This window comes from Rhinopithecus roxellana, chromosome 2 (genome assembly GCF_007565055.1).
Source record: "Rhinopithecus roxellana isolate Shanxi Qingling chromosome 2, ASM756505v1, whole genome shotgun sequence".
NCBI lineage: Eukaryota > Metazoa > Chordata > Mammalia > Primates > Cercopithecidae > Rhinopithecus > Rhinopithecus roxellana.
This window is the reverse complement of record NC_044550.1, coordinates 167,772,051-167,789,293: the sequence shown is the minus strand read 5'-3', so window position 1 is coordinate 167,789,293 and position 17,243 is coordinate 167,772,051. Positions and strand designations below refer to the sequence as shown.

General features: G+C 47.4%; 1 protein-coding gene across 3 annotated transcripts in view; it reads left to right on the top strand.

The window, feature by feature from the left end:
• Positions 1 to 17,243, top strand: part of STX18 (syntaxin 18) — a 122,074-nt gene that overhangs the window by 102,772 nt on the left and 2,059 nt on the right. For 2 of the 3 annotated variants that reach the window (XM_010357578.2, XM_030923988.1), the window contains exons 6-9: positions 282 to 397; positions 3,928 to 4,016; positions 13,405 to 13,463; positions 15,053 to 15,122. In XM_010357578.2, coding sequence (XP_010355880.1) covers positions 282 to 397; positions 3,928 to 4,016; positions 13,405 to 13,463; positions 15,053 to 15,122 — 334 coding nt within the window. The remainder of the gene's footprint in view (positions 1 to 281; positions 398 to 3,927; positions 4,017 to 13,404; positions 13,464 to 15,052; positions 15,123 to 17,243) is intronic. The other variant, XM_030923990.1, reaches the window with a different exon arrangement.

Sequence of the window (17,243 nt, the reverse complement as noted above, 5' to 3'; positions counted from 1 at the left end):
CATATTCAGCACATACCGACTGTAGCCTGCCCCTGCATGCTGGTCACTGTGCCATGGCTGCAAATGCAGAGGGCGTGCACAATCTCTACCCTGCAGGCAACAATGGCAGTGTTAAGTACCCCAGTGGAGGTGTATCCAGATAGCCACTGGGCCCAGAGGCAGTGACTACTCCCCAGTACAGGGACACAGGACAAAATTGCAGGGTCACATGTGACTCCTGTTGTCAAAAAGGAATCCTGTTATGGAAATAAAATACCTGACTGCTAATTATGTATTTTTAGATCTAAGCTGGAACCAGAACCAAATACAAAGACAAGAGAATCCACATCTTCTGAGAAAGTTTCACAGAGCCCTTCAAAAGACTCTGAAGAAAACCCTGCCACTGAAGAACATCCAGGTACGAATTGAGATGAATATCTTGCCTTGCATTTCTTCCTTGTGACATGTTGGCAAGAGTATACCACAGGAACGAAGTAGCACAGTCTCAGACATGTTTTGGTGTTTGTATTTGCATAAAGCAAAGGAAGCAGGAGGTGGCAGCCTTTGTGTCTGTCACAGTTGATCTTCGTGACTGCCACGGAGGCAGGAGGTGCTTTTACCCAGTCACCTGGGAACTGGCGGGGTGCAGGAGAAAGGGCCTGCTATAGAGGGGTGAGGCCGGGATCTGTCTGCCTCAGGAGCCCTGTGTGCCAGCCTCAGGAGAGGCAGCATTGCCTCCCTGGCAGCCGTGCCCTGCATGTCAGCTCTGAGCTTACAGGCCTGCGCCCAGGTAGAGTGTGCAACCTCAGCAGCCTTTCACAGCCAGTCAAACCAACAGGACAAAATGCAAATCTGTATTGATGTGCTGCCTGTCACCACAGATACTAGACGGCCCATGGCTTAGAACAGTTCCTGATGCACAGGAGATGCAGAAGAAATACAGGGTCTCCATGAAGTCCGAAAATGTGGGGGCACATATACAATGTGGTCATGGATGTCTGCGATCTGTGTGTCTGGCTGGCACCCACACATACGGATGCCTGCATAGTTTGCTGTATCCGAGAGACAGAGTGGAACAGGATTCTTTGCGTGAATCACAGGGTGATGGCATGTTGGAGCCAGGAGAGACCTGGGAGTCCCCTGTGGCATCCTTCTCCATAGTCTCATGGCAGTTCTTATTAACTCGTCTTCCAGATGCTAGGCACAGTCCTGGACATGTCAAAAAAATTACAGGTTGAGTATCTCTTAGATGCTTGGGACCAGAAGTGTTTTGGATTTGGAGTTTTTTCAAATTTTTGCATATTTGCATTATACTTACTGGTTGAGCATCTCTAATCTGAAAACCAAAATCTGGACAGCTCCAATGAGTATTTCCTTTGGGTGTCACAATGGAGCTCAGAAAGTTTCAGGGATGTGATTCCTGCCCTCAAGGAGCTCACAGTTGATGGGAAAGATAATACTCTAGCCCCTGGGAGAAAGTAAGTAGTACCTCAAGAGAGGGCAGAGGGCCAGGGAGACTTCAAGAGGAGGCGGCACTAAGAAGTGAGTCTGGGCCAGGCGTGGTGGTTCACGCGTGTAATCCCAGCACTTTGGGAGGCCAAGGTGGGTGGATTACCTGAGGTCGGAATTCAAGACCAGCCTGACCAACATGGAGAAACCCCATCTCTACTGAAAATACAAAATTAGCTGGGTGTGATGGCACATGCCTGTAATCCCAGCTACTCGGGAGGCTGAGGCAGGAGAATCACTTGAACCCAAGAGGCGGAAGTTGCAGTGAGCCAAGATCGTGCCATTGCACTCCAGCCTGGGCAACAAGAGCAGAATTCCATCTCAAAACAAAAAAAAAGAAGTGAGTCTGGACCTGAAAAAAAAAAAAAATGAAAGCTTAGAAAGTTCTAGACAGAGGCAGCAGCATGAGCAAATGCTCAGAGGCCAGAAAGCCTGGAGCTTGGGTGGAATGTAGTCAGTAAAGAAGACCCCTGGGGATCAGTGAAGCCCATCAGTGGGAGGAGAGGTGGGAGTAAGCTTGGAAGGGTGGGTGGGGCCTTGAATGCCAGACTAGGGAGTCTGGACTTGCCTCTGTGGCACCAGGGTGCACGGGTGGCCTGCGCAGAGGACTGGCTTGGTGGATGCTGGGCTTCAAGCTGATCCTTAGGGCAGCCTGTCAAGAAGGCTTCTGATGACCACAAATGAGCATGCTGTAGAGTGTGAGTTCTGCTAAGAGAACTTTCCCATTCTAGCTCAGAGTTAATTTATGCTTGGTTCAGATATGAACAGGGTTTCTGTTTCTAATTTTGGTGTTTTTATCCTTAAAAAAGAAATCAACAACAGTAAAAGCTTGAAATGGATACCATAATGAGGACAAGTAGGAGACAGTTCGTAAGGTGGGGGTGGGGGGTAGATGAAAGTACAAATGTTCCTACCCAAAGAATGTCATCTCAGGAAAATACCAGATCATTTCTAAAGATACTTTTAGCCAACCTTTTACAAACATGTTTTTCTATAATGACACTTCTGGTAAAAACAGCCATTTTTCTAAAAGCCTGCATGCACTAGGTTGTGGATGACATGGAGACTTTTTTTGTAAAGATATATTTCTAATAAATAACCATAACTTTCAGGCATGGCCTGCCTAGTCAGCTTTCTCTACACTGTTGCTATCATTAAGTTCTCTTCCCCTGTTCAAAGATCTGGACTTGTCGCCATCTCATAGGGCTGAGGTCGACTACAGGAAATTTACTGAGATTGAGGAAAAAAGGAAAAAGAAGCAGTATTTGCCTTTGAGTACTTGGAAGCTCACTGATAAGCCCAGAGACACCACTGAGACACACAGACACAAAGTGATTTCATTAAGGTCTCCCCCAAGGATCCATCCCTGCCATCCCTCTCCCCTCTGCTCCCAACCCCACCCCATTGATGAACTGCATAGGCCTCTTACTGTCATCCTGGGCAGCAGCAGTCCTTTCTAGGGGCCTGTGGTATTGACATGCTTCATGGAGGATGCATCATGTTTTGTTGATCATAATGAAAAAGTTCTCCAGATTAAAATGTCCCTACGCTCCCATTCAGCAGTTCCATGCCCAGGTGTCTGTCCTAGAGAGTCACTCCAGCATGTGCACAAAGCACAGACTGGGACACAGTACCATTACACCAGTGAACAGTCTGAAACCACTGAGGTCTGTCAGTGTAGTTATGGCTGAAGACTAGTGTATCCTCACGATGGAATATCATGCAACAACTTAAAAGAACAAGGTAGATCTACTTGGACGATCACCAAGATGTATCAATAAAGCATACAAAGCAAGTTTTAGAACAGTATGTTACCATTGATATCTGTGTGAAAAGCAAGCAACCATACACACAAAACTGTGTATTACTTGGATTTCATAGGTAGGCAGGGACTCCTATCTTTGTATGTGAATATGTTTAGATAAAATCTATGACGCTACATCAAAGCAGTAACTTCTGGGAGAGGAATAGGATTGGGGAACGGTATATCACTTCCTGTATATATATATATATGTGTGTGTGTGTATATATACATGTATATGCATATGTATTTTTTACATTAAAAATATGTCTTACAGTCTTTACAAGTAGAGAGGTGTGTACTATGTGTCTTGAAGTAAAACATACTTTAAGACTCATTCTGAAGAATGTCCATTTAATTTGCAGCCATTGCTGACATTGGTGCAATATTGAAACCGTGCGTAGGTCCCCTCCCCACCACACACACACATGCATGTGCCTGCACAAAGACAATTTACAGCCTAAATGTTGTGAAAGAATCATGTCTGCAGTTCCTGAATATTAGCCCAGAGATCATGAAATATATGGACAAAACTGTAAGATTCTGTTCCATCTCATGTTTGTGTTATGATTACATCCTAAGCCAGCCTATTCTAAAATGAATATTTGGTCTTCTATTTTCAATTTTTTTTTTAACAGAAAAGATTTTGGCTGAAACACAACCTGAATTGGGAACCTGGGGAGATGGCAAAGGTGAAGATGAGTTATCCCCAGAAGAAATACAAATGGTAATGCTATTCTCTGCCTAATCATTTATTTTTAACTGGTTTTCATAAGACTGTTTCATTGAGAAACTCATCCTCAATGCCCTTGCCCTAATTTTTATACTGAGTTTTAAAAATTATAAATGTGTATCTTATATACACTTTCCCATTTGAGTTCCTCATTCTTAGTGTGCCTTTCATATGCTTTAAATTTGCAGTAGCATAATTAGAGAATACATTTTGCCTTGGAAGAATTTTACTAATAATAGATGTCTTTTCAACAACAGTAAAATAGTCGTCTAGACTAAATAGGTCTTTTATAAATGCCACTATGATGCTTTTTAATTGTTTGAATTGCTAGTGCTATGGTAATGTGAAAAAAAGTAAGATAATGACTGAAAAGCGAAAAGAGTAACACCTTAACTACTGATAGCACCTCCTTTTAGTTACCTGCCCTCGAGTTTCCAGCTGCTTAGCTTATCATCTCTAGGTGGGTTTCAAAAGGAAGCTGATAGGTCTGCCAAGCCCCTGCCAGCTCATGTCCAGCAGTGTCTGTGTGCAGCTCATCTGGACACTGGTGTGACAGAAGCCAAATGGAATATGCTACCTGTGTGTGGGAACAGATGTCATCTAGAGCTGCTAGGATGTGACACTGTCCTGTGCCTAAGACGTGGGGAATGTGGCTACTACACAGCATGCCTCCAGTGACTCTGTCTGGCAAGTGACAGCATTTTAAGTGTGCAGCAGTTTGCAGTGGACAGAACTTTTTGATTCTCATTTTATCCATGACACTCTTAATAATTGCACCAAGAGGTGGTGGAACATTAGCATCTCATTTTAACATTGGCAAAAGGCAGCAAAGGGTCTTGCCCAGAATCCCCTAGTTAATCAGGGAAGAGCTGGATTTCTAGCCCTCAAGAAGGTAAGAAGTGGAGCGTGAAAACAGCTCTGTTGAGGAAGCATGGGATCCAGTCTTTTCCCCAGCCTTGAGCCTCTCAGACTGAGGCATTTGTGTTGCTACTTATGCCACCTGAAATTTCAAGTTCTCTCTGTCTACTCCTGGCATGTCTTACAGGTCTCAGGTGTTTTTTTCCCTCAGAGAGGCCCGGTGATCCCACCTGCAGCAGCTCCCAGATACTGTGTCCCATGACCCTACTTGATATCCCCCCATATCCCCACTAGAGCACAAGCTCTGTGAGAGCAGAATCTTGTCTTGTTTTCCTCACCATATTCCTAGAGCCCAGAACAGTGTTTGGGAATTCTTTGTTGAATACATGAGTGACTTTGATGAGTATAACATAAAAGCTATAGGTTGTTTTCAACAGTAAGACAGAATCATCAGTAATAACTATTAGGATGTTCTAGTGTTCAGTTATTACTAGTATTATGGATACTTATGAATGGCTTCTCTATCCCAAGCCTTTTGCATATGTTGTCCTGTTGAATCTTTATGATAATCCACTCAAGTAGGAATTATCACTATTACGCAGTTGAAGAAAATGATGCACAAAAACTAAAGCCCTACCCAATGTCACAGAACCAGTAAAACAGCAGAACCAAGCTCTGGCTCCAACCCTGCACTTTTTCTCCAGTTGGTTCTGGTGGTCTAGGTGAGTGTTGCTGCATAGGAACAGCGTGGCACACTGACATAGGCCAGCCAGGCAGGAGTCAGAACAGCCATGCTGGCCCACCGAAGTGTCATTGTAAGCATAGTTGTGCAGGCTGGGGACCTCCAGGGATGTCCAGGTCCACATGTCTGCTCTCATGAGCATTGGCTGCCAAGGGCAGAGGACTGGCTTAGCATCCTCTTGCTCTCTGGACCCCCTGTTTCTTCTCCATGCCTGAAATAAAAGACTGAAACCAAATCTCTTTCCTAAAAGTGACGTGAACAAGTGAAGACAAAAAAAACCTAAATTCCAAAAGGCAGCACAGCCTAGTGGGAACAGTGCATTGTCTGACTGGAGTCCACACCTGGCCTCTCATCATTGCAGCCCGGGGCCCTCTCACTGCTCGGGACCTCTGTTCCCTCATCTGTGAAATGGGCAAATAATGGCCACCTCACAGGTGGGGCTAAAGTCTGAGTGAGCTGGCCCATGAGGTGCGTGCAACACAGTGCTTGAAAAATTCTGTTTCCCCTTCCTTTACCCTTCAGAGTGGCAGGTTATACAAAGAGGCAGAACAGCCTCTCCCTGCACAGGGTGGAAGAGATTGGGCACAGCTGCCCGTGTGCCATCAGCAGGGAAGGACTGTGGCGTGTATGCTGTCATGGCAGGGTCAGAGCATGCGGGATGGCAGCTGGAGCTCAGACCATTTTCATATGCCTTTCATGTACAATTCAGTTTCACACAGATTGATCCACCCAGATGAGTGGTTTCCCCTTTAAAATCATGGCCTTGGAAGCTTGAAACTGATTCCAGTGATGGTACTGTTAGTCCTGACCTCCCTGAGACTTGCTTTGGGGGTTCTCCTTCAGAGCCTGTGATATTTTCTTTGGAATACTAAGCAGAGCTGTTATCCTTTATAGACAAAAATAATTCTGAACTAAGGAAATTACTCAAACACCTTAAATTGCCCTGCAAGGTTCTTGCCTTCCTCTCCAGCTTCTTTCCTGTTCCAGAATTCACCTTATGACTTGAATTAAGTGCTCACCAAATCCAGCAAATGGGGGAGCTAGGCCCTCGAGGTGCACATTGTATAGAGGGTGGTTAGAGGAAGACAGCCACAGGAATTCCAAGCAGTCATTGCAGTCAGTCAGGTTGAGAGATGACGAGGGCCTTGAGCCAGGAGTGGCAGTGAAGGTAGTGTTGAGAGCTGTGGCGTGGGAAATGGCCTGCACTGAAGTGTGAGATGAGGAAGGAACCTTGAACTTTCTGCCATGGGAGGGTGCACAGAAGGTGGGCAGGCTGGGGCTGAGCAGGAGATGATGAATTTCATGTAGACAGGTGTGAGTTTGAGGCACCTGTGGGACATTCATGAGAGGTATCTATGGGCTCCAGGGCTCGGGCTAGAGAAACGCATGTGGGAGACATCTTACAGCTGATGTCTGAAGCATGGGCTTGGGCGAGGCTCTCTAGAAACAAGATGAACAGTGAGAAAGGAGAAGGGGTTGTGGACACCACCCTGGGGTACACTCCACTAGAGGGAGGCTGGAGCGGAGAAGCCCACAAAGGAACATAAAGAGGGATTGGATCATATTCCCATCTTACAGCCAAGTAATGGCAGAAGTTTCTTAAAAATCTCTTAGGTTTTCATCAGTTTATATGAAATCCTTTTATTAGTGGAAATGAGTCATTTCCCCAAATATTATACCATTGCCCCATTTCTTTGCTAGAGAAAAAATGTGTACAGCTCTGTCTCTTCATTAAGAAAGAATACATTTGTGTTTAAGAAGAGTTTATCTTCTGTGTTGGGCTTTTTTTTTTTCTTTTTCTTTCTCTTTTTAATTTTTTTTTATGCACTCCACCACTCTTCATAAAGGAAATAGCTAGAATAACAGTGGTGTGGGTTGTCTGTCCAAGGATTTTTGCCTTTCTCTGGGAGGCAGTGGTGAGCTAAGTATGTTAACCTTTGCAGCTGCGTGACTTAGCAGCCTGTAGGTGTGAAAGGTGGACAAGAGGAAGGCTGGCAGTGAGGATATCCATAATCACCTGACGGACGCTCCCATCCCGCGGAGGGATGATGAAAGAACATGGGCTTTGGGACTAGACAGAGTTGACCATGAATTTATACCACTTACTATCTTTGTAAGCTGAGGCTAGAAATCACTGCCATCAGTGATCTCTTCAGAATCAATACCCCACAGAATTGTCTCAAGCGCTGGAGGCAGTAGCACCTGTAAGAGCACCCAGCAGAGGGCAGGGCAGACCAAATGGTGGCTCCCTCCCACCAGAGAGATACTGCCATGTCTGTGCATGGTGGCATGCCCTGCACGTGTGCAGCACGTGATTTAGCAACTGATGTATCAGAGTACGGCTCCTCTTCCCACAATGAGGTTGATGCAGCATGCTTCTGTTTCATTCCACTGTCCTGAGTCATTGTCTAAAGACACTCCCAGTAACACTGGTGATTCCAGCATGGTAGTATCAATGACTAAAGCAATCAGAATCAGCAGACTTCTTAATTTTTATTGTGTTACTGCAAGAGGATCGGGCAGAAGGCTGTAATGTTCAGTACTTTTATGACAGGCTAATTAATGTCCAGTTAACTTCTTTCTTAATTGGGAATAATAGGTAAGTACCATATCTTATAGTCTGACTCACTCCAATCTTGTTTAAAAGGCCTAACTCTGAAAATAAAGAGAAAGAAATATAACACTGTTGGTTTTAAATTGGAAAATGTTGTAGCAAATCGTGGTCATAATTCATAATCACTGTTTCGGAATTTTTGCTCAGGGTAAAATAATAAATTAAGCCTAATATAGCAATATAATTCCTTGTTTCACCCAAAGAAACAGTTATTACATATTCCAAAATGGTTGCAGGGTATTATATGATTTGCATGATAAATTTCCCTGTATAACTCATGATACAGATATATTAATGCCTTTGAGTTCGCAGATGTTTGTGGTCAGGCTGAGTGGAACCAAATTGTTTTCCAAAGTTACATCAAGAAAATACCTCCCTTTCTAAAAACACATTCACTTTACTTGCCTCAGGTAAAACCACCTGCATTTATTGATGTATTCCTTGGGATAATTTTTTAAAACATGAATGTGGCTTCTGTTTCTTAAATCCACATGAAAGGCATCTTCCAAGGCCCTGTCCCCTGAGGTAGGCCCGTAGAAACCTCCAGTGGCTGGCTGGCAGGGCTTGCCAGTTTCAGCTCATGGATCTAGAACAAGGAGTAGTGGAATCTGAATGCCACATAGTGAGAGCTGGACAGACCCTGGGGAGGCTCCAGGTTTATAGGGCACAGCAAATGCTGGCTTCCACCAGAAGAATGTGGCAGGGTCCGTCTACTGTCGCATTATGGGGATCATAGGGGATCGAGGTGAGGGTCACACAGCCAGGAGTGTGAAGGGGTTTGGTACAGAGAAAGCACGTCTGGAAGAGTCCAGAAAGGGCCTGGGCAGGGGACTCCTGAGTTATGAGGGCCAGAGGGCTTTCTGGGATGGTCCCCCTGTGCTCCTCAGTTAGCTTTTCTTGGCTCTTTGTGACACAAATACTTCTCTTGGCCTCATTTTATACTCAAAGGCCTTTGTAGGAGTGATTTTCTTTTGAAAATTAAAGAGGATTAGCTTAGAAAAGGATTTCTGTAACAATATATTCACAATGTGGATTTGTATCCATTAAACCAGATTAGAAACCTTTTAGCAGGGCTTGATTGAAAAGTCTGACTGACTTCTAAATGGGATAAAACAGTCGAATAAATGATATTGCCTCACACGCATGTGACGTATACCATGTGCCACGTACTGCTCTGAGCCCTTCAGCATATGTTCATTTATGCAACCCATATGGAAGAGAGTATTGCTGGCCCCATTTTACAGAGAGCTTAAGTCACCAGCCCTAGGTCACATAGCTCCCAAGTCCTAGGCTGTTCAACATGATGCTGTGCTGCCATGGTTGGAGGGTGGGGGAGAGTGCTCGTCTAGCTGAGGGAAAGCATCGTGTCTTGGTAAGAGACCTTAACAGCATAGAGCAGATGGACCAATGTAGGGAGCCCAGAGCAGCAGCTGGCAACCACCATGCATGGAGGGCCCAACCTGCCCACCATAACCACCATCTCGGCCTCTCACCTTCCTTTGCAATTCCTTAGGAAATGAGAATTTCCTTGATTGTGTTCAGGTTTGTCTTCACAAAGCATCTAGATACCCCTCGTGCTGACCTTGGAGACCAGGTCTTTCATTCAGCACCGCACCTTGCAAAGTGTGACCACAAAGAGACAGATACTAGCTGCTGAGGCTCAGCGAGCTCTGGAAGAAGATGCTGTGGGTGCATTTCCCAGTGCCTGGGAGAGTGAGATAGCTGAAAGCCACAGCGGGCCTCTAGGGTTTGCGAATAGAGGGTAGAAGTGGTCCCCACAGCAGCTGACCACTCACTTTGCATATCCAGAAACTGACACCCAAGAGATTAAATCATGATAGACAGCATTCACCGAGAACTTACTATGTGCCATGCACTTTGGTAGACAACTCACATGTATTCACTCATGTATTCCTTCCGACAACCCCACTAAAGTACTGTTACTATCCCCATTTTAGTGACAAAGACAGAGACACCCAGAGATTGTTACCTCCAAAACAGCTTACTGCTTAGAAGGTGAGAGGCTAGAAGTCCAGCTGTGGCTTTGCAGCCTTAGGGTCAGGCAGAAAAGGATAAGAATCACCACATCTGTCCCCAAAGAAACTGACAGGCCCACCAGAAGCCAGTGACTGGCCCAGCATTGCCCCAGGGTTCCTACAGGGCCCCCAGAACTGGCTGCCATATCCACCTGGTACATGCACCACTGCGCCTGCCACCCGGCAACAGATGAAGGGAGGCACACAGGTTTGCCATTTAGACAGTGTTGGAAGCCATCCTGAAACCTGGTACAAGTCAGTGTTGTCAGCAGCCTTGCTATGACCTAATTGTCCTGGGCCCTGCCAGCCTCCTTAGGTAATAGTGACCTTGTAGTTGTCTGGGAAATAGGCCTTTTGCGTTTTAAACACAGAGGCGGCTCTCCATTAAAACTGGCCATTGGCAACCCTCTCTCCTCAGCCCTTAGCACCTTTGATCCTTGAGGCACCTGGTTCTCTTCCTCTAGGGACTAGGTATTTTTCAGGTGGGGTGGAAGGAAATTAGGACCAGCATCTGATCCCACTCCTGACTGCAGTGGAGGGCGGACATGGAGCTATCAGAAGTAACAATTACGAAGAGGCCTAAGAGGAGGTGCCGCACATAAGTGCCTTATGCCACACGCCCTCATGTTGGGGAGGAAATAAGAAGAGCTTTGTTCCCAAGGAACAGGCCAGGAATAAATCACCCCGAACCACTAATTTTGTTTAGGAACAGTTGCAAAGCATAAAGGGGACTGTGGATTTAAAAGGGCAGGACTGTATTTTGTCATCAGAAAAATTCAAGAAAATGCCCCCCCGTCCCCCGCCCAAGAAAAACTGAGTAGTACCTGAATTAGCCAAAGTGAATTGGTGCCTACATGTTTTAGTAATTACATGTTTTCCTCAATTACTGTCCTTTTAAGTAACTGTTGAAGTTAACAGAGCTGATACTTTCAAACTCAAAAGTGAAAGTTTTATTCTCTTAAATAGCCATTGTCTTGCCTAATTAAAGGGGCCATAAGCAATTCTGTGTCAGCAGCCAGCAAGGCAGCCTGCTGTGGATGAGGTGGTCCTGCAGGGAGCTTTCTGCCCTTCCCAGAGCTTTGCCCCACTCCCCCTGTTTTCTGGCCTGGCAGATCTGGAGTGCAGCAGATGCCTCCTTGTGTTTTGATGAATAGCCGGGGCCGAGAGCTGGTGTCCTGTCATGTGTGAGGCCCTGGGCTGGGCTCAGGGTCCAAAGGAGGACAGCTGCCCTCCACAGAGAGAAGACAGGTCCCTGAACAAGTGTGAGAAATGTCCTTGAAGAGCCAAGTACAGGGGAACTTGGTAACAAGTGTGAGGAAGTAAAAGAAGGTGATTCAGTCTGCCCTGAGGTATCAGATCGCTAGGAAGGTGCCTGGGGTTTTGAGGGACCTCGTGGAGTTCTGCAGCCAGACAGGAAGCTAGCCTTTGCAGAGCAGAGCTGAGGTGGGAGATGTCACGTGGCCAGGTCATGGATAACAGTGTACCTTAAACCTGATCTGTAGGGGCAACGGGCAAGGCCAGCATGAGGCATTCTGGCATGACCAGCACTTGAGATCACTTTGACCAAGGATTGGATAACAGGCTGGAGGCAAGTGAGAAATGATGAGGGTAGAATGTGGACAGTAGGGGAAGGGCTGAATACAGCAAGTGCATGTGTGGGGGCAAAACTGGTGGACTTAGGAAGGGGTGCATGTGTGAAGACCACCTGCATAGAGCACAGCTGGGGTACTTGGAGGGGAGGGGTTCTGGGTGGGAAGGAGACTGCTGGGGAGGCCCTGCAACTCATTTCCGCCCTAGGACAACGGGAACAAGGTCGGGCTGTTGTATGAGTCTGTGCATCCCAGCGCAGGAAGTGCCAACATAGCCCGTGGTGGTCAGCTGCCTCCCATAACCATTGTTTCCCTTGTATTTTTGGTTTACTAAGCAAGTGATAAGCCAGATCTTCAGTCGATTCAGAGCCTCTGGAGGCTTGCTTGTGTTTATTCCTCCCACCCATTATAGAATGCCTCGGAAAACATTTGTGGATTTGATGGCAGCTTTAATTGATGTGAAAGAAAGAATAACTGGAATGCCTTTGCAAAGTTACATTCCACACAGTTCCCACCCTCAGGAAGCTCAGAGTGACACAGGAAGTTTGGGATGTGCACAGTTTATTACAAGGCAGAAAGGGACTCCTATCCGAAGATATTTTCAGAAAATGGTAGGCCAGGGATAGGAATATGAGAAATAAGTTTGAGCTTAGGGGCCCGGGTAGGTCTCCTGGAGAAGTGGGGCCTGCGGGACGCATTACGGAGAAATGCAGGATGCCCCTGACTCCCTGCACATTCCGCGAGTTGAATGGACCCACAAGGACAGGGCTGTGGGGGCCTGCGGTGAGGGCAAGGAGCTATTCCTTGTTCCTGTCCATTCTCTGTGCTGAGTTTCAGGAGCTTCCATCCTTTTCTTTGGCCCATATCAAGCTGGCAAGAATGGCTGAGAGCGCAACTATCTGTGCCAAGCTCACTCAGCTCCAAGAAGCTCCCATGTATCCCTGGTGTCAGGGCACCTGGCCTCACCCAACCTGAGCACTGGGAAACATGCTGGTCTGGCTGTGGGCCTCTGTCCCTGTTGAGCAGTGGAGTGGCCGGGGCATGGCTCTGAGGTCAGAGGGGCCCAGGGGAAGCTCGGCCAAGCTGCCGACCCCCCCCTTCCTCTCCAGACCCTCCCCACACCAGATCCTTCTCCATATTAAAAAATATGTATAGTCCTTCAGTATACTTCATGAGAGAAAACAACAACAAAAGAATTTTTTTAATAATGGTACCAGAGGCGGGAAGCCGGCCGTGGGAGCCCAGGGGAGAGCGCGTAAGTAGATACAGCTACAGCCATAGCAGTCAGCTTGCACCCCTGGAGTGCAGTGGTTGAGATGGAAAAGTCGATTACCAGGCAGCACAGCTGTTTTTAAAAATTTTCTCCTGAAAGCAGGGACATTGTTCATACTAATGCTCTCGGTCATCCAGCACCGGCTGCCATGTTGCTGCAGCTGGAAATGGGGGCTTCGGCAGTGGTTCCTGGAGCACAGGTCCACTTTCTTGTTAGACTCTTGCTTAAGTTCAGTATGATGTCATCCTGAGTGTGTTTGTTTCCTCGCAGTTTGAACAGGAAAATCAGCGACTCATTGGTGAAATGAACAGCTTGTTTGATGAAGTGAGGTATGTTTGTAGCTCCTCTGTGAGCTGATAGCCTGCTTTACAACTGCTCCTCTGTGAGCTGATAGCCTGCTTTACAACTTTCCGGGAACTAGGAGCGTTATTTACCTTGGTGCCCAGGCATCCACATGGGGCCCCTGGGCTGGTGCAGCCCCCCTCAGCCATTTTGACAGGGCTGGGGTAGGCATGTGGCCTGAATCCACAATTCCCTCAGCCTTTGGGCCTGTGGGTTACCTCCCACCTGCTGCCACTGCTGCGGGGACCCAGGTGCTTTCTACCCCAAGAGATGCAAGAGTGACTGCAGATTACCTGCGTGTAATTTCCACCACCATTTGGGCTATTTCCATGCAGTGACTCTGAAATGAAATGGGGCCCTCGTGAAGGACAGCTGACCAAGGGAAGCCCTGTTTTGCAAATGGCTCCACTGGGGTCTGCCTGCTCCCGTACCCACCAGGGGGTCAGGAATGCAGAAGGCAAGGCCTTGGTCACCACACGTGCACCCATTGAACTCTAGTTTCTGTGGGAAGGCCTGCAGCATGCTGAAAGTAAGGCCCAGGACTTTGCAGAGCCTGTTGTATTGTGGACATGTCCCCCAAATCAAATCAATCCTGATGCTGCACTCACACAGCCTGAGGATTTTCTCAGTGTAGGTGTCAGCCTCCAAGGGGCTCTTCGCCTTCTGCCCTCAGATGGACCTCCTAGTCCTCCTCCAACAGCCTAGCTTTCACTGTCCGCCCCCACTACTCCCCCATGCCCAGATACTCACTGGCTTTTCTTCCCACATCTCCTCCCCTGCCCTCCTGCCACTGTGACACTGTTGGGATTCGTCTCTGCTTCCACCTGGCCAGGAGCTCAGCTCCCACCACTTTTCGCCTCCTGCCACTTCCTGTCGCTGCTTTGTGCTGGAACAGCAGTTAACTTCAGCCTGGGCCAGCTTCCGTTTGTAAATAGATGGGCCCCCACCTGTCCCCCAGGGTAGCCCAGGCTGCCCCTGACACCAGGAAGATGGCTAGCCCGAGTGTTTCAGATCCGACAGAACACTGTGTTGCCAAACCAAGATACGGCATTTTCTAAATGAATCAGAGGAGCTTTTTTCTTTTAACAGGGAGTTGGTTTGAGGGTAAATACACTTTTTTCTTTAACCCGCTGAGCAGTAACAAAGCAGGATCATCAGCATATTCTGACCTTCTGAATCACCACCATGTGTTACCATGGTGACAAGGCTAGGCAGAGAACTTACTGGAGACTGCTTTCTATAACTGGGGCATAACCAGACCCTCCCCGGTCCTTGACCAGTGACACAGAATGCAAAGGGCACTGCCCACACCCACCTCTTGGGACTGAGGCTCAGTTGGCATGGTAGAGTGGACTTCCAAAAAGCCCAGCGTGCTAGGCTACACCGGGAGACAGGGAAGGTGACCCAGTAAGGAGAGTTTGCCTTCCTCTCCAATCTCTTTCCCCAGCCGACATGGTATGCCCCCGTCTCTCCCACCTTCATGTAGAAGACAGGATTTCTTTAGAAATGTGTAACAGTCCTGTTAGATTACCAAGTACTAATAGTTAATATGTAATCTATTCTTCTTTTTATGAAGGCAAATCGAAGGGAGAGTGGTTGAGATTTCCAGACTCCAAGAGATATTCACGGAAAAGGTTTTGCAACAGGTAAAAACAAAAACAAAAACAAAGTAGCTGTATGTTTTAACTTAAAGGGGAATGTACTTGAGAGCGCAAGACATTTTTCCCGAAGGCTGCTACTCTGTGCAGCCAGGAGCAGAGCCATGTGTTGCTAGCAGGTGTGTGTGCGCAGAGCTCCTCAGGGAAAAGCTCTCACTACCCAGAGCTGCCCCTGCACATGTGTGACGGAGGAGGAGCTCCCCACAGGGGATCCACTGGCCCCACTGACCGCGCCATGTGGTGGCGCATGCAGTGGCACGTGGGAGGAGAGTCCAGGCCTGGCAGTCAGGGTTCTGGATGTGCTGGGTGAGCTAGGTAGCCCAGCCAGGCTACAGTTTCCCATCTATAGATGGGAGTGACCCCTGCAGGGTTGTTCTCCATTTGAGAGAGAACTACAGCACGATGCTGACGGGCAGTTGCTTTTCCGTCAGTAGAGTTACAAGAGCTCAGACCCAGGCCTCACAGCGCGAGGTCCATGCCACCTCAGGGATGGTGTCTGCGTGGGAAATAGGATTGTTCTTTTCAAGCACACTTTCTGAAATTCTTCCAGCCAATAACTGGCAAAACTTTTAGGGACCTAATAAATTTGCCCTGTTCTTTTTAGCACCCAAAGACTATGGGAACGTTTGAAAGACAAATTTTTCTCCAGTATGTTAAACTAAACTACTTGACTTAAAATACTTCTCTCAAAATGACTTTCCACAAACCACACAGCCCGAGTGAAATCACTGTGAATGAGGTACACGGCGTCTGACAGCAGTTTGGAGGTTCCGGTTCGTAGGAGTTGCTCTTTTTAATGACACTACCCTGCTTCAAACCTCCCAGCAGCTGCAGGGGGCCTGGAAGGGGTGTGCAGAGCACAGGCAGAGCCTTGCCTTGGCTCGCCGGGAGTTTCTTTCTTTTTTTATTTATTTTTTTTGGAGACGGAGTCTCGCTGTGTCACCCAGGCTAGAGTGCAGTGTTGTGATCTTGGCTCACTGCAACCTCCTCCTCCTGGTTCAAGCGATTCTCCTGCCTCAGTCAGCCTCCCGAGTAGCTGGGATTACAGGCACTCCACCACGCCTGGCTCATTTTGGTATTTTTAGTAGAGACGGGGTTTCACCATCTTGGCCAGGCTGATCCCGAACTCCTGACTTCAGGTGCTCCACCCGCCTCGGCCTCCCAAAGCACTGGGATTACAGGCGTGAGCCACCAGGCCCGGCCCACCGGGAGTTTCTAAGGCCTGAGGAACAATGTGTGTTTCTTGTTTTTTTTCATCAGTGTTGCATTGTAGTTCATATTGATTCTCTCATTGGAACCTTGGCAGTGGTCACTTAGCTCACACTTCGAGATTCTCTAAAAAGGGGTGATGACAGGGCAAAGCCATCTCGGTAATATTCATTGCTGGGAATCAGAGGCCACAGGCTGCCTTCCTCCCTAAAATGTGTCAGGTTTCTCTAAAAACCCACACTAGCATTCATTCTGCCCCGACCATGTTAGGATGCAGCTTCACCACCACCAAAAGGAGGAGAGAAGCAGGCACTCCTGCTCATAAGGACGTCTAGCACCGTTGCTGCTCCTGCAGGGCCAGACGCCCCCTGTGTTAGACCAGGATCCCACGCTCCTCAAGCTTTCCAAGGCTTTGTTTGGAGTAAACATTTTCTGTAAGCATCCTGCATCCTATTTTGATTTTAAAATTTAGCCTGTTTTTTTAAAGATACAATGGTAAAACACAAAGCATTGTTTTTGAAGCTAGCATATGTATTTCGAAACACATACATGTTAAAGCTTACTTCTGTGGACTTCAGAAAGAAATGAGAGACTAGAAGGGAAGCCTCTGGCATATGGTGGCTGCTCCACAAACAGCAGCTCTCAGGTTTTTGTCCCTGTCATCAGCAAGTGGCGCAGGAGGGATGGTAGGTGCAGTGAAAGGAGCACTGCAACAAGATGGGGTCTCAGCCCCGTGCAGTGGCTCACGCCTATAATCCCAGCACTTTGGGAGACCAAGGCGGGAGCATGGCATGAGCTCAAGAGTTCAAGACCAGCCTGAGCAACATAGGGAGACCCCCATCTCTACAAGAAAGTTTTAAAATTTAGCTAGGTGTGGTGGTGCATGCCTATACGCCCAGC